The 13888-nt window shown below is 53.6% G+C and overlaps 1 protein-coding gene across 1 annotated transcript; it reads right to left on the minus strand.

Moving 5' to 3' along the window:
• Positions 1-1086: 1086 nt before the first annotated feature.
• Positions 1087-9956, minus strand: LOC104347266 (5-hydroxytryptamine receptor 7). The gene is made up of 2 exons (XM_086464312.1): positions 9430-9956; positions 1087-1858 (listed from the first exon to the last, which is right to left on the minus strand). The coding sequence occupies exons 1-2, from the start codon at positions 9939-9941 to the stop codon at positions 1087-1089; spliced, it is 1284 nt and encodes a 427-aa protein (XP_086320438.1). The 5' UTR covers positions 9942-9956.
• Between the last annotated feature and the right edge of the window lie 3932 nt (positions 9957-13888).

The following is a 13888-nucleotide window of genomic DNA, read 5'->3' on the forward strand; positions in this document are numbered from 1 at the left end:
AGAGTCAATTTAAAGTCAAAGTGACCAAAGAGTCTACACCAGAATAAGGAAACCAGACTTTTTTTTTTTTTTTTTTAAAAAAAAGAGGATACATCATTTAGTGTATTTTTTCAAGCTTGCTGGACATCATACTGAAGCACTGTAAAGCTGCCAGAGAAATTATATACTTTTTTTCTGTTGTCAACCAAAGCGTGCTTTTATGGAGTCAATTAGCCACAAATTATGAACACACATCACTTGTCTGAGAATGAATTACCGTACAACCCGATAAACATGAATAAACATGACTGTCTTTCTTTGCTCACTGGTCATCGCCCTGATGAGGAGGCCGTTGGACTTTCCTACCCAACATAAAAGAAACTTCACGTTCATCTGTGTCTCATTCTGCAAGCGTGGCTCTTCCAAGTGCTGCAGCGCTACAGTGTGAGGGGAAACATTGGTGTTACTGCTCTGACGTGCACACCTGGACGTGAGCTCAGTGTGTAAAACGCAGTTACATCGGTGGAAAGAGTTCGCGTAAGCTGGGATGGCAGGAGTGCTTGGGTCTACCATGGAGCCTATAGCTGCTGCCGTATTCGATAGAGAAGTGCAGCCAACGTCATCTTTACAAAGCATATCGTGTGCCCTCCACAGACCTTAGAGCCCTTTTTGAAGGTGGAGAGCCACAGTCTTATCAAGTTTTTAGGTTTTATTTCTGTTTGGTTGGGAGGGTTTCTTTTCCTTTCTTTCATTTTTTTTTTTTTTAACAGATGGGGAAACTGAGGCACAGAAAGGTGGTGTGACTTGCCCACAGTCGGCGGCAGACCTTGAACGCCCCGGTCTTGCTCATGGCTTTTCAGCTCCCACCTGGGACATGGCGAGAAGGAGGGGCTGCCCACTTGTTCCCGAGGCGAGGAGAACCGCAGCTCCTCCCGGGGCGAGGCGAAGGGGTGTCGCGCTCAGCGGTGATGTCTGGCGGGGCGGGGGCGGGGGATGGGGACAACGGCACACGTGGTTTCTGCCAGGCCCGAGAGGCAAGAGAAGCAAGGAACCTGAAATGGAGAGGCAGGAGTTCGTTGGTCAGGCACTGAGCGAGAGGACGCGGCTCTACAGGATGCAATCGTGCCTCTCTGTGGCTTTCAGGGCCTCGTGCATGCTGGCGGCGGAGAGCCTCCTGTTGATGTTCCTGTACCTGCACCTCAGGAGGTTCCAGAAAGTAGTCCTTAAGTCTCGGTTAAAGAAAGCATAAATCAAGGGGTTGATGAGGGAGTTGGTGTATCCCAGCCAGAGCAGAGTCCTCTCCAGCCGCAGGGGCATGCAGCTGCAGCGGATGCCGCAGATGAAAGGCCGTGCCGTTGACATCAGGAAGAAGGGAAGCCAGCAAAACGTGAACGCCCCTACGATAATGCCGAGGGTCCTGGCTGCTTTTTGCTCCCGTTTGAAGATGGAGATATTCTTTCGGTCTTGCCGGAGCAGTTTGGAGAGTGTGGCACATTCCTCCACCGCTTTGGTACGCCTGGAGCTGTGGTGGCTCCGGCTGGAGGCCTCCAGGCAGTAGACACCCTCCTCTTCGTAGTGCTTGGGGAAGTTCATGAAGCGGTGCTTCTCAGCGCTGACCTTGGCAGCTTTGTAGATCCGGCTGTACATGACGAGCATGACCGCCATGGGGATGTAGAAGGCAACCCCCGTGGAGTAGACCGTGTACCCAAAGTCCTGGCTGATGAGACAGACTCTTTCCACCGTGACATTCTTGGCCCAGCCAAAAAGAGGAGGAAGAGTGATGGAGGCAGATAGGAGCCAAACGATGAAGACCATCTTGGCCATCAGCTTCCCGTTTTGTCTCACGGGGTACGTCAGCGGCCGGGTGATCCCCAGATACCTGGTCAAAGGAAGAGTTGCAAAAGGTCAGGAAAGTTGCAAGGTGTGAGTGCTGTTGGGTGGTTTTTGTTCCTAATCAGCTGTTAATCCTCCATGACAGGAGAATTTTGGCCCTGGCAGGGGGGGCAACAAATGAATTCACCAAATGAAAATGGTCCCAGGGACGTGCAGCTGCAGTTTCTCCTCTGAAACACATTTCACGCCCCTTCAGCTCTCTTACCTAAACACCCTGTTTCGACTATTCCCCACTGCTTTCTTGCAACCACCCCGTGCATGACACAAGAGGCCATCTAACTGCTGAGTGCAGTCCGAGCTTCACGTGGTTTCCTGGGGAATAAAAATGCTTTAAAAAGCTTAGTTTTCCACCAGAACTAGTTTGTGCAGAGAACATGCGACAACTTCCAGCCGCGGCATGCAACTCACTCCGGACTGTTGCCCTCCCAGGGAAACACCCAGGAGTGGGGTGGGTGAGCCACAGAGTAACACTTACACCAGAATACATCAGGACTGACTCCAGATTAAATGAATAGACTCATCCCAGTGTTTAATGGGAAGTGGGAAGCACAACACCCTTCTCTTATCTGTCCAGGCAACTTGGGAACTCGGGGAAGAAATATACTTTGCAGCTGAGATGCCCCTGAGGCTGTGTGCGAGCAAGGAGCTTGGTTCCTTCGGGAAGACTTAAGGATGTGTCTGGACGGGCACAGAAAGCAAAGCTAGTGATCACCCGATCAGCTGCTGAGGCACAGCTTCTTTCAGCCGATGGACTGGGTGTTTGCCTCTTGCAGCGCTGGCACCCATGGGAGACACCGCTGAGAGCAGCACAGCCCATCACTCCCCTCTCCATCCAGCCTGCAATATTAGGACAAACCTACAGGTTTCTGCAACATCTGCTGGAGATTATCTCTGGAAACCAAGACAGGAATGAGACAAACAGCTGGAGTAGTCCTCTCCCTTGCATGGCCCGTAGCTCCTGAAGTGATGGTGTCCAGCCCTCCCCTGAGAGTGAAATGATAGGACCTCCGAGTAGGAGATCCCAAAAAGCATGTGGTGACCCACAGATTCACAAATCCTGATGCCTGGAGTTAGGAGTTACCTTGTGAGCTTGACTGAAGGGAGCTGGAGAATGCATCAACCACCAGCTCCAGACACCGTAGTCCACCAGTAGACTACAGGGTGTAATTTTGAACCGTCCCCAGCCGTGATTGGGAGAGTTCGTGTGACTAAGACATTGTGTCAACTGTTAGTTGGTAAATCACGATTGTAAACTAATAAATCAGTAGAGAGTTGGCCACTGTCAGCCAACGTTCCCACTGAAAAAACATCTGCCTGCTGTTCAGCCTCGATCAATCCAGCAAAAACCTCTAGCTAGTCATATGGATTTCTTTTATGTTACAGCTTTTTTGGTTCAAACTGCCTGCTGTCAGGAATTTGTAGGCATTTTTAGGCAGGATCACATCACCTCTTAATTGTTCTTGGATAAACTGTCAGTCCAGAGGGTCAGTGAGAACAGCAGCTGTGTGGGTACTTTGTTCTGAAAGCTGTTCAAGGGGAGAACAGGCTTTTCTGCCAAAAAGGAAAATTTCTGCGGAGAACTTTACCTCTGCTGTATCTTTTTTTTTCTTTTTTCCTGTCAGTCAGTCTCATTGTAGGTGTTAGGAGATTTTTTTTTTCCTCCCTGATTATTTCCCTCTTCCAGATCCTCCTCCAAGATTGGAAGAAGACGGAAATAAAATCAAATTCCTTCTCCTCTTCTGACTGTTAGATAAATTCAAAGCCCAAAGTATTCTCCCTTGACTCCCTGATAAAATGAATTTGAATTAATTCACTGAGTTATTCTTTTCCTGTTTTCTTCTGTATTTTCTTCAGCTGGCCTTAGTCACAGAAACCAAGCAAAACGCTCCATGACCACCCGTGTTGTCTGAACGCCCAGCAGCGTCTATGCAGGCGGAGGCCTGATGAGATGGAGGTGGACAGCAGGGCTGGTTTTGGTGTCTTTCTTCCAAAATATACCATCTCCTCCTTCCTAACTGGGCTGAGCACAGCGAGGAGTGATGAGCCTGGCTGGAAGATTTGGACCCAGAGAGATGGGTGGGAGCGGGTTGGAGGGAGGCTGCCAAATATCCCTCCTGGTGTAGGAAGGGGCTATGGAGGGGGAGCAGACTTGATGTCCCCTAGGCTGGGAGAAAACCGTGCCCTGCTGTTGCAGCTCCAAATTCAGCACCTGAAAAATCACTCCTCTGTATATGCAAGCCAAGAACTTTGCAAACTAATATATGCTGTGTTGTGTGATATCCTTTATTATGCTATTACTGGGTTTTCTTTAGAAGCTGATCCACTCGGGATTTGCTGAAACTTCAAGGAATTTACACGCTAGCCAAGCAAAATGCACAGTGACGAGATTTAAAAAGCAGGCAAAGCTGACACATTTCATCTGCGGGTGCCTTGTGCAGTCGCTGCTGGAGGAAATGGGGCCGTTTTGAGGTCTTTGCTGATAATTTTGATGAGAGCGAGAAGACCTCAAAATAGGCCGGCGTTTACAGGAGCACGGGAGGCAGGATTGCACAGACATGCAATGAAACGCAAATCAAATTCTCTTGCTTTGATTATTTTCTTAATTTTTTTTTTTATTTTTTCTAATTTGGTTTGTCTGCCTTGCTGGTAATCGAGTTTAGTGGTAATCAGGTAACAAAAGCTGGTTCCCAGAGCAGCGATTTACTGGCAGTTTGTGCGGCTTTGCAGGACCCCCGCCGTGCAGAGCTGACTGTGTAGCCACTCGTTCCTTGTGCAATAAACTCTTCCCACGTCCTCGCTCCACGGATGCCTGGGCAGCCTGAACCCTGACCACGGGGTAGGAGACCTGCCCCAGGCTGGGCTCCTCCATCAACCCCATGGACGAGGCAATTTAGTGCGTTTATTCTATGCTCAACGGTAATTGCTGAGTCCTTATGTCAGGGATTAAATAAGAAATAAACCCGAAGGTGCCCCTATTTCCATTCTACAGCTGGTGAACTGAGAAAGGACGAACCTCCACTCACACGGGTTGGCTGAGCCCAAATGATCCCAGAATTGCTGTTTCCTGGACCTCACTGTTTTACCACGATCCCATGCCTCCTCTGGGCCCAGTTTAAGCTCCGTACCTGACTTCCAAGCTGGTGCTATGGCTGCCCCATCCTGCTGAGGGAGAGGGAGCCTCCAGGTGAAGGATGCAAAGGGCAGCTGGAGGCTGCAGCTACCCATCATCTGCCCATGCCCTTAAGCCAGGCTGGGTGGGAGCATCCCAGGGATGCATCCCAGCTCGCTGGAGATACGATGGCGGGACCTACCTGGCCTGGGACACGTTCGGATGAAGGACACGGGAAAGGCAATCCAGCAAAATCCTCTGCAGGTTTCATCCCACCAGCTCTTTCGGGAGGCATCCTTTTTACTGAGGACGATGCCAATTTGGAGCGTAGCATCTGATTTTGGGTGGAAAATACTTGCTGGGGAGATGGGAGAGCCCCAGTGGGGCTGCCTGAGAAATGGATGGAGACTTTTTTTTTCTCCACTAGGCAAACCCGAAGTGATATGTGGGGGTGGGGGAGCTTCTTTCGTCAGCTGCTTGGCATTTTTGCAGAGAGCTTTATCAAAAGCTGAACAGGCGAAAGGGGTTTTTTGTTGTTGTTGTTGTTTTGGTTTTGTGGCATTAAAGAATCTATAACATCGACAGGCTTTTATGTAAGAAAAATGTAAGAGAAAGATGGGTGTTTCCAGCATTTTTCTGGTTTGATTTGAAAGAAAATCAATCAAAACTCCCTTCAGACAAGATTAGTTCTACCAGCTTCAATCAAGAGGCTTTTAGAAAGCGCTCTGCTTTAATGATCAATAGTCGCAGCCTACATTTTAATAGTACTTGTCATCTTGGGCAAACCAAGCATCTTTTATATCTAAGCTAACCAAAATACGAGGACACTTCAGCCACCAATAAAAACACCACCTCTTCTTTGGCAGAAACAGGCACCTCCTGACCAAGCTGGCATTCAGGACAGAGCTAGAGGAGGTATTTATATTTCTGAGAAGCACCAGTGCTGTTCCTTTTCTTTCTTGCAGGGCAGGAGGAACAGCTTGCCATCGCTGGAGGAACACTTCAGTGAGCGCCTGACTGAGGTGAACAACCATTTTGTCCCCGTTGCCGCAGGTGTTTCAGGCTTTCTGCAAACTCAGCTACCCTTTTGCTTCAGCTTTGTGGTCGGCTTTGCTTTGTACCAGCATAGAAAGTGAAAAGTGTGCTTTTGGAGGTGTTTCCACCAGGAACTAAACCAAAAATCCTGCCCATCCCAAGCCTGGGGGGGGGGTCAGGCGTGGTTCTGGATCCCTGCCCCCTCTCGATCCACCTCCATCAACTGCCTTGGGGGAGCGGCGAGTACGATGGGCTGATGTGGGGCAACAATGACTTGTAGGACCCTCAAGATACTGCCCACAATGCACAGCCCAATCCTGGGGACCCTCAGGGCAGAAAGCAGCAGGACGGTGCCCCGGTCACCTACTCCTCCTTTGTTCATTGGAGGAAATCCCAATTATTCCCATACCCTCCTCAAGCACAGACTGAGCCCCCCAGCCCCCCTGCACTTGCAGCACGTCTTTCCTCCCACCCAGAGATGAGCTGGGCATGGCTGGGAGGACTCTTCACCCCCTCCCCTCTGCCCTGCCAGCCCTCCTTCTGCTCACCTACCACCTTTGCTCTTTTTCTCTTCTCCTGGCTAGAAATGCATCTCAGGCAATCGCCCTCTAACTGCTCAACTTCCCCATCGGACCCTTTGTTGGGGGAGATGAAGGTCTGGGAGCCAAGGGTGATGCCACAGCCCAGCCAGGCTCCCGGCACGGCGCGGGTTCCTGTGCGAACACACCTGAAGAACAAGCCCGTGCCAGAAGGCTCAGGCTTTATGGCAGCCTCTTGTATCACAGGGTTTTTCCCTCCCTTCACCCTGCTGAGAGGTCTGAAGCAACCTGCTCCCACCATCCTTCCCTGTCCTGCAGCTCCCTTTTCCTCTCCGACAGCCAAAAAAGGACGGTGGGGTTTGCATGGCCGGCTGCTGGAGAAGGTGCAGCAGAAGGTGAGTAGGTGTCTGAGAGACGTGTGAGATGGGGCGCAGCACCGTGTCCCTGTGGGGTGGGGGTGGTTTCCCCTCCCCTGCAGCTCCGTTTTGCAGCAAGGGCCTGAAGCTGCCCCGCTCCTGGGCTCCGAGGAGCCCCACCAAGCTCATCTGGGTGAGCTGGGCAGAGATGCTCCCCCAGAGAGGTGGAGAGGGGGTTTGCTAGAGCCAGAAAAAGTGTACCCATGAGTGTTTGCAGCATCACCCGGTTCAAAGAGATCCTCCTTGGCTGTGTGACCAGTGTGTGCAACTCAGAGCAGCCTTAGGGCTGCTCCTACTTCAGCCAGGGATTTCAGATATGCGCCCTGCAACTCCTGTCCATCCTACACGGAGCAGTTTCCTCCCCACTGCCTTCCCGACAGCCCTCGGCACCCCCCCAAGATTCAGCCTCTGCCTGTGTGGACCCTCTCCCCACACTGGTGTCTGCAACACCCCCCCCCCCCCCCCCCCCCCCCCGGCCCCGAAACCTCCTGCTGGGTCCCATTTCAATGGGGAAAGACAACCTGGCATCAAGCCCAGGCACCTGCCTTCACGGTGCCCTCGGGTGTTGGTCTGCTCACAGGAACGGTGGCATCGGGTGAGAGAGACGTGATGAGCAAGGGGAATAAATCGTGATGCTTCTTGTGAAAGGTCTTTCCTATTTGTTTGCATGTTTGGAAGAGTCTTGGGGGAAGGGGGAAAGGGGGAAAGGGGGAAAGGGGGAAAGGGGGAAAGGGGGAAAGGGGGAAAGGGGGAAAGGGGGAAAGGGGGAAGGGGGAAGGGGGAAGGGGGAAAGGGGAAGGGGGAAAGGGGAAAGGGGAAAGGGGGAAAGGGGGAAGGGGGAAGGGGGAAGGGGGAAGGGGGAAGGGGGAAGGGGGAAAGGGGAAGGGGGAAAGGGGAAAGGGGAAGGGGGAAAGGGGAAAGGGGAAGGGGGAAAGGGGAAGGGGGAAAGGGGAAGGGGGAAAGGGGAAGGGGGAAAGGGGAAGGGGGAAAGGGGAAAGGGGAAGGGGGAAAGGGGAAAGGAGAAGGGGGAAAGGGGAAGGGGGAAAGGGGAAGGGGGAAAGGGGAAGGGGGAAAGGGGAAGGGGGAAAGGGGAAGGGGGAAGAGGGCAAGGGGCAAGGGACAAGGGGCAAGGGGCAAGGGGCAAGGGGAAAGGGAAAGGGGAAAGGGAAAGGGAAGGGAAATTGTCAAAGCAAAGCCAGTGTGCAGCTGCTTCTCTGCTCCTCACTCATCGAGAGGAAGCATTGACATATTTCATTACTGCATTTAATCTCTTCCCTCTAACAGAGACAGGCTTCTGGCAGCTCTGAACAGACCCACTTTTTTTTTTTTTTTTTTTTTTTTTTTTTACAAACAGGCTTTTTATTAAAACAGATCGAGTTCAGCAGAAGAGCTGGACCTTGCTGTGTGGCCTGCGAGGGATTTTTGCTTTCTAACCAGCAGCGCTGAGCTGATCAGGGCTGCGAAGGGCAGCTCGTAGGGGAGCAGCGGCTGGCAGGGGGCGAGGGCTTCGGAGCAGGACTTGCTGTTTGCTTGCCAGGGGGGTAACGGCAATCATCATCATCATCAGGATTTTTCCTTCTGTCCTTTTTTGCTTTGTCACCTGGTTTCACACCCGGGGAGAGTGACCAGGGAGGTGGTATAGCCGAAGGCACGCTTCTGCCTCCCTTCCCCGAGCTGCTTATCACAAACCAGCGCGGCTCAGCGGTGCCAGCGTAAACCCAAACCAACCCCCCGAGAAAGCCGGCACGCGCGTCAGATCTGGATCTGGCCCACCGGCTCGTCAGCACGCTGTCCCTAATGACGCAGGCTGCTATAATTAGAGCCACGGAGGTGCTGACATGCCCGAGTCTTGCCAGTTTTGCCAGATGGGCTTAGCCTTTCTCTCCTGACCCCAGGTGCGGGAGCTGAAGCCAGCAAATCCTCACAAATGCATGCGCTGGGCTAAACCAGGGGTTTGGGGGACTTGGGACGGGGTGGGGGGAGTTGCCAACATCCTTAGCCAAGGCACAAGTCCAGGGAGCAGCAGAGCATCCCGTGGGACTGGGCTCCAGAAGCCCCATAACCTTTTCAAAGTGCACGTGGGGTTTATTTTTAGTTGTTTTCTTGAGTGATTTTAGGTTCCAGCCTCCTTCCATGGAGAAGGTCTGGTCACAGGTCTATCCTCTAGGCTCTGTTCCTCAAGCCAAGGAAGAACAACGTGAAGCAGCTGCCTAGAGGGGGAGGACTAAGCTTGTAACTTAAGAGAAGTTACTTCAGAAAGCACCTTAAGCCCGGCTCTTCTGAAGGGACCGAGGCACTTAATTCTTACAGAAAGCCCTCAGCAACACTGTGCACCTGGAAAACACATGTGGAAGCATTGATCCAACCGGGAACGTGGTTCCAGTGGCCCTCAACCTCCAGAAACACCCTTCTATTCGAGCCCACCTGAATACATGGCGGGTACCTTGTCCTCCCTTACCTGTCCACGCTGATGATGCACAAGGTCATGATGGAGGCGGTGCAACACATAACGTCCATGGCGATAAACACGTTGCAAAACACCTTCCCAAAGAGCCATTCTCCCCCCACCAGGTCTGTGATGGTCACGAAGGGCATGACAGCAAAGGCCACCGACAGGTCGGCCGCCGCGAGGGACACCACCAGGTAGTTGGAGGGCTGCCGGAGCTTCTTGACGATGCACACGGAGATGATGACCAGCCCGTTGCCGGCGATGGTCATGAGGATGATGATGGAGAGCACCGCTCCGATGACGATCTTCTCCGTGTCCCCATAGAGCAAGATCTCCTCGCCGCAGTCCGTCGCGTTGGTGAGGTTGGAGGACGGCAGGTCTGGCTGGGCTGGGACGGAGGGTTCCTCAGTCATGAATGGCTTCGGGAGCGGTTTCTGAGCCGGGTGCTGCTGCTGCTCTGCGCTCTCCACAAAGAGAAGATGGTGCTCCAGAAACCGCCTGGGGCTGACCCTTAGCAACATGCTCTGAGCTCACCGCAGCGGGCAGCGGCACGAGTTTTCTCCCGGCAGTGACACCTCCAGTGACAGACCAGAACATTTTGTCACAAGCAGGCTAAGAAAATAAAATATCCTCACCCCCCCCTCCCCCCCGCGCCCTTCCCCCCCCCCCCCAAGCTTTTGCCTCCCAAAGCTGCGGCTGGATCTCGCGTGCTCAGCGAGAAGCCGCTTCCCAAGTCTGCTTAAAGACACGCAGGTTGCTGGAGGATGCTTGGAGAAAGCTCTTCTCCACTTTTAAAGGAGCACAAGCAGCCGCTCGGGCTGCCTGCAACGGCTGCCTGATCGGCTGCGTGCTTTTCCAGAAGGACAGATAACGGCAGTCGGTCGTAACTGCCCGTGTTATTACGCGTTACTGCCGAGCCGTGCTGCTGGTTTTGCACTTCTGCTGTGCATCCATACATTTAAATCCCAGGCAGCCACCTGCATATTCTTGCATGGGGAGATTGAAGAGTGTGTGACAGCAGAAGTCACAGCCACAAATGTGCGCACCCACAGCACCGGCTGTACCTCCTGCAGGCGTTCACACGTGAACTTCAAAGCTGCGCCTGTAAATCCCTGCACATGGCACCTAAGGGCAGCACCAGCCCGTAAATACCCACAGGAGCGTGGCGTGGAGCTGCAGGTCGCAGCGGGGGCACAGCCATCACTTGCAGCACCCCCAGGGTACCACGCACAGCCAGGGCATCCCAGCCATGTGCCCGGAGCCACGACCATCACCACCACCCGCACAACAGAGATGCGCGGAGAGCAGCTGCAGCGCTCCCACCCCCTCGGTATTCACCCCTGTAAGTATTTGGGAGCCATCGACAGGGAAACTTCAGTGCTCACGTCCATGCGGGGCTCCAAGCATCACGCACAACCTGCATCCTCTTCTTTTTTTTTTTCTTTCAAAGCCCCTTTTTCCCTTCGAAGGGAGTTTTGTTTAAACCACAGCAGGATTGCAACCCCCTCCTCCCCTTTGCAGCCCCCAGCCCCCCCCCAAGCTGGGGTCCCAGGGTTACCTGTGCTGAAGGGGTGAGACATCCTTCAGGCGAGTCCCCTGCGAGCTCCGGGCAGAGAAAGCGAAGAGCCACCCCCGGAGCATCCTTCTTCCCTCCCCGCCTCGCCGGTCCCTCCTACCGCCCTCCCCTCGCCTCTCCCCGGGCAGGGACCCAGATGGTCCCTGGCTCCCTCTGAGCCCCAGGGAGGAGCAAAGACCGGGGGAAGGGGTGGTCCAGATCGGGTCCTACAGCCATCCCCCAGCCCTGCAGCGATTTGGGGAGGGGGGGGGGGGGGGTGTGTGTGTGGTGATGGTGGTGGGAGCGTATGCGAGGACCAGGAGGGAAAGGCTGGAAGGTGAGAAGCTGCCTTTGAATGTGGTCGTGCAGCGCAGCGAGGCAGGAGCAGGAGGAGCAGCATGAAAGCCAGCAAGCAGGGTACAGAACAGGGGTACAGAGAAAGGCTATTGCCAGAGCATCCCTCCCCGTTATTATTTGGGTTTTTATATTTTTTTTATTATTTTACAGGAGAGGGTTTCTTTCCCTGCTCCGTGCATTTTTCCACCTCCCTGCATGTAGGAGGTCCTGTATTCATTCAGCTCCCTGCCGAAGAGCAGCAAACAGCCAGGAAGAGGCAGATCCCTAAAGATGAGCCTTTCCCTTATCCTAGTAAAATCAAAACAGAGAGAACAACAAAAAAACAAACCAAAACAGGCAAGAACACGCAGAGATCCACCTCCATTTCCCTCGCTGCCAAATATTTCACGGGCGCTTTGGTGCTGGGATTGCTCCAGCGTTTCAACCCAGGGCATCAGACAGCTGCTGTTCGCCTCCCCCGGGGCAAAAGAAGCGGAGCAGGGTCGTCCCCTGCGTTGGTTGCTCCTAAAGGCAGTTCTCCGGGGAGCTCAGCCCATCTGCTCCCTCCTCGGGGAGGGTGGACAGTGTGAGAGCTTCTCCCCTTGCACCGGCCCCATCCTGCACCCTTTGGGGGCGATGGGTGTTCGGTCAGGAGAGGGGCAGGCAGGCGGCTTTGGAGCTGTTTGCAGGCTTGGAAAGCGTTTCCCGCTGCCCTGCCCCGTGCTAAGCGCTTTGGGAGTGAGATGGGCACCTCCATCCCTGGTGCCACCAGCTCCCTCACGCCTCCTGGGGCTGTGCAAACACCCTGGGCACCCTCCAGCCCTCCTGGGGACGGCATGGAGGGCTGATGATGGGAAAAAAACACCTTGAAATCGCTGAAATGCAGAGCACTGCGTTACCTCGGGTCGGAGTCGGCATCAACCCCAAGAGATTTTTGAGGGCAGTTGTTCCCTGCAAAGGTACCTCTGCAAGGGAAGCGCCGGTGAGCTAAAACAGGGCTGTTAAGGCTGTACTTAAGACAAGGGTTTGGTGCTCAAGCATCGCAGCGTGTGTGGGAGGCTGGCTAAAATAGCTTCCTCACCAGGGCAGGGTGTGCCAACGCTCTGGGTTTGGGTTTATTTTTGCTCTTCGCGTTACAGGTGGGTTTCTTTTTCAGCCCCTTGAGCGGGGTGACCTGCCAAGAGAGGATGGGGGCTGATGCACAACCACAACCCACGAAGCTCAGTCCCTGCGCGACCCGGGGAGCAGGGGCTGCTGCGGCGGCCGGTCTGAACTCAGCAATAATTGGCAGAGCAATACACCCGGTATTTCCAAGGAGAAAGGGGGATCTGCGGAACTCCCTGCTGCAGGACCAAAAGATGCTGCGGTCTCCAACCCCAGCCAAATTCACCCGAGAAGGAAACCATCCCCTAAGGACCAGCTGCTACACGCCAAGGCAGCCTGTCGCCAGATGCCCAGGGACTTTCAGGAAAACCATCTGCAAACTCCCGCCCAGCTTTCCCCCTGTGGGACCGGGGCTTGGCAGGAAGGGGATGGGGTGGGGGACAGGCAGGAGGGGGTTTTCCAGCTTCCCTTCCTTCTTTGGGAGAGTATCACAGCGAGCAGCCCCTGGGCCTTAGCAAGGAGAGACAGGGAGGGATTTTTTTCCTCTCAATGCGCTGCTGGGAAGCAGCTGGCTTACGTGCGGCGGTCAAGTTCGTGTCCTGGCAGAGGAAAGAAGGAGAGAAGGTGCTTATAAAGGTGATGAACTTCATGGGCCTTTTGCTCTGGCCGGCCCTTTGCTTATGGCAGCGCCTCAAAACCCTGCAATATTTTTAGGGAGCAGAATTAACCTGCCTCTCTCCCCTCCCAGCTCCATTTCTGTAGGATACAACCTCCATCTTGTCCCTTCCAAAACCCCTGCAGGTCTGGGGACTCCGGAGGAGGGTGTCGGGTTTTTTTTCCCACCTTTCCAGGGGAATGAGCTGCTCTGATAACTTGGGGATGTGAAGGACAGTCTGATTTTTTTTTTGCCTTAAACAACCTGTTTGGCAGATTTTATGTATGTCTTGAACAAAGCTGGTTTACAGTGCAAGTTTTCTGTATTAGCCCTAAACCCAGCCTGCTTCGCAGTACAGCCTGCTCCCGGGAGATAAAAGGGTGGAGCGGTGTTTCCCCTTCAGAAACTGTAGTTGGGGTGATCGATAAGGGGGGGCTTCAGTTGGAGCAGCTGCCCAACCTCCCCTATCCAAATGGACAAACCCTGCAGAAGAGGGGTGTTACCAGACTTGGGGAGGCCCACTCCCTTAACTGCAAGTGAACACTGGACTTGAGGAAGTCCACTCCCTTATCTATAGTGAACAAAACCCCCTTGGAGCCCCCAAAATGTTGTGTACCGTGCCTGCGTCCTAATTAACATGAAAAGCGAGAAGAGGAGGGGATAACGTGAACAGGAATCATGAATATTGATCGGAAGGGACAAGAAAAATACCAATAATCAAGACACAGGCATGCACCCACCACCGAAGAACCAAAGATCAGACCAGACCTGCGAGACGTTGCTGGACCCCAGGAGTGGTGATATTTCTCTCTCTCTTT

The sequence above is a fragment of the Leptosomus discolor genome, chromosome 4, assembly GCF_034619465.1.
Source record: "Leptosomus discolor isolate bLepDis1 chromosome 4, bLepDis1.hap2, whole genome shotgun sequence".
In the NCBI taxonomy this organism is placed as follows: domain Eukaryota; kingdom Metazoa; phylum Chordata; class Aves; order Leptosomiformes; family Leptosomidae; genus Leptosomus; species Leptosomus discolor.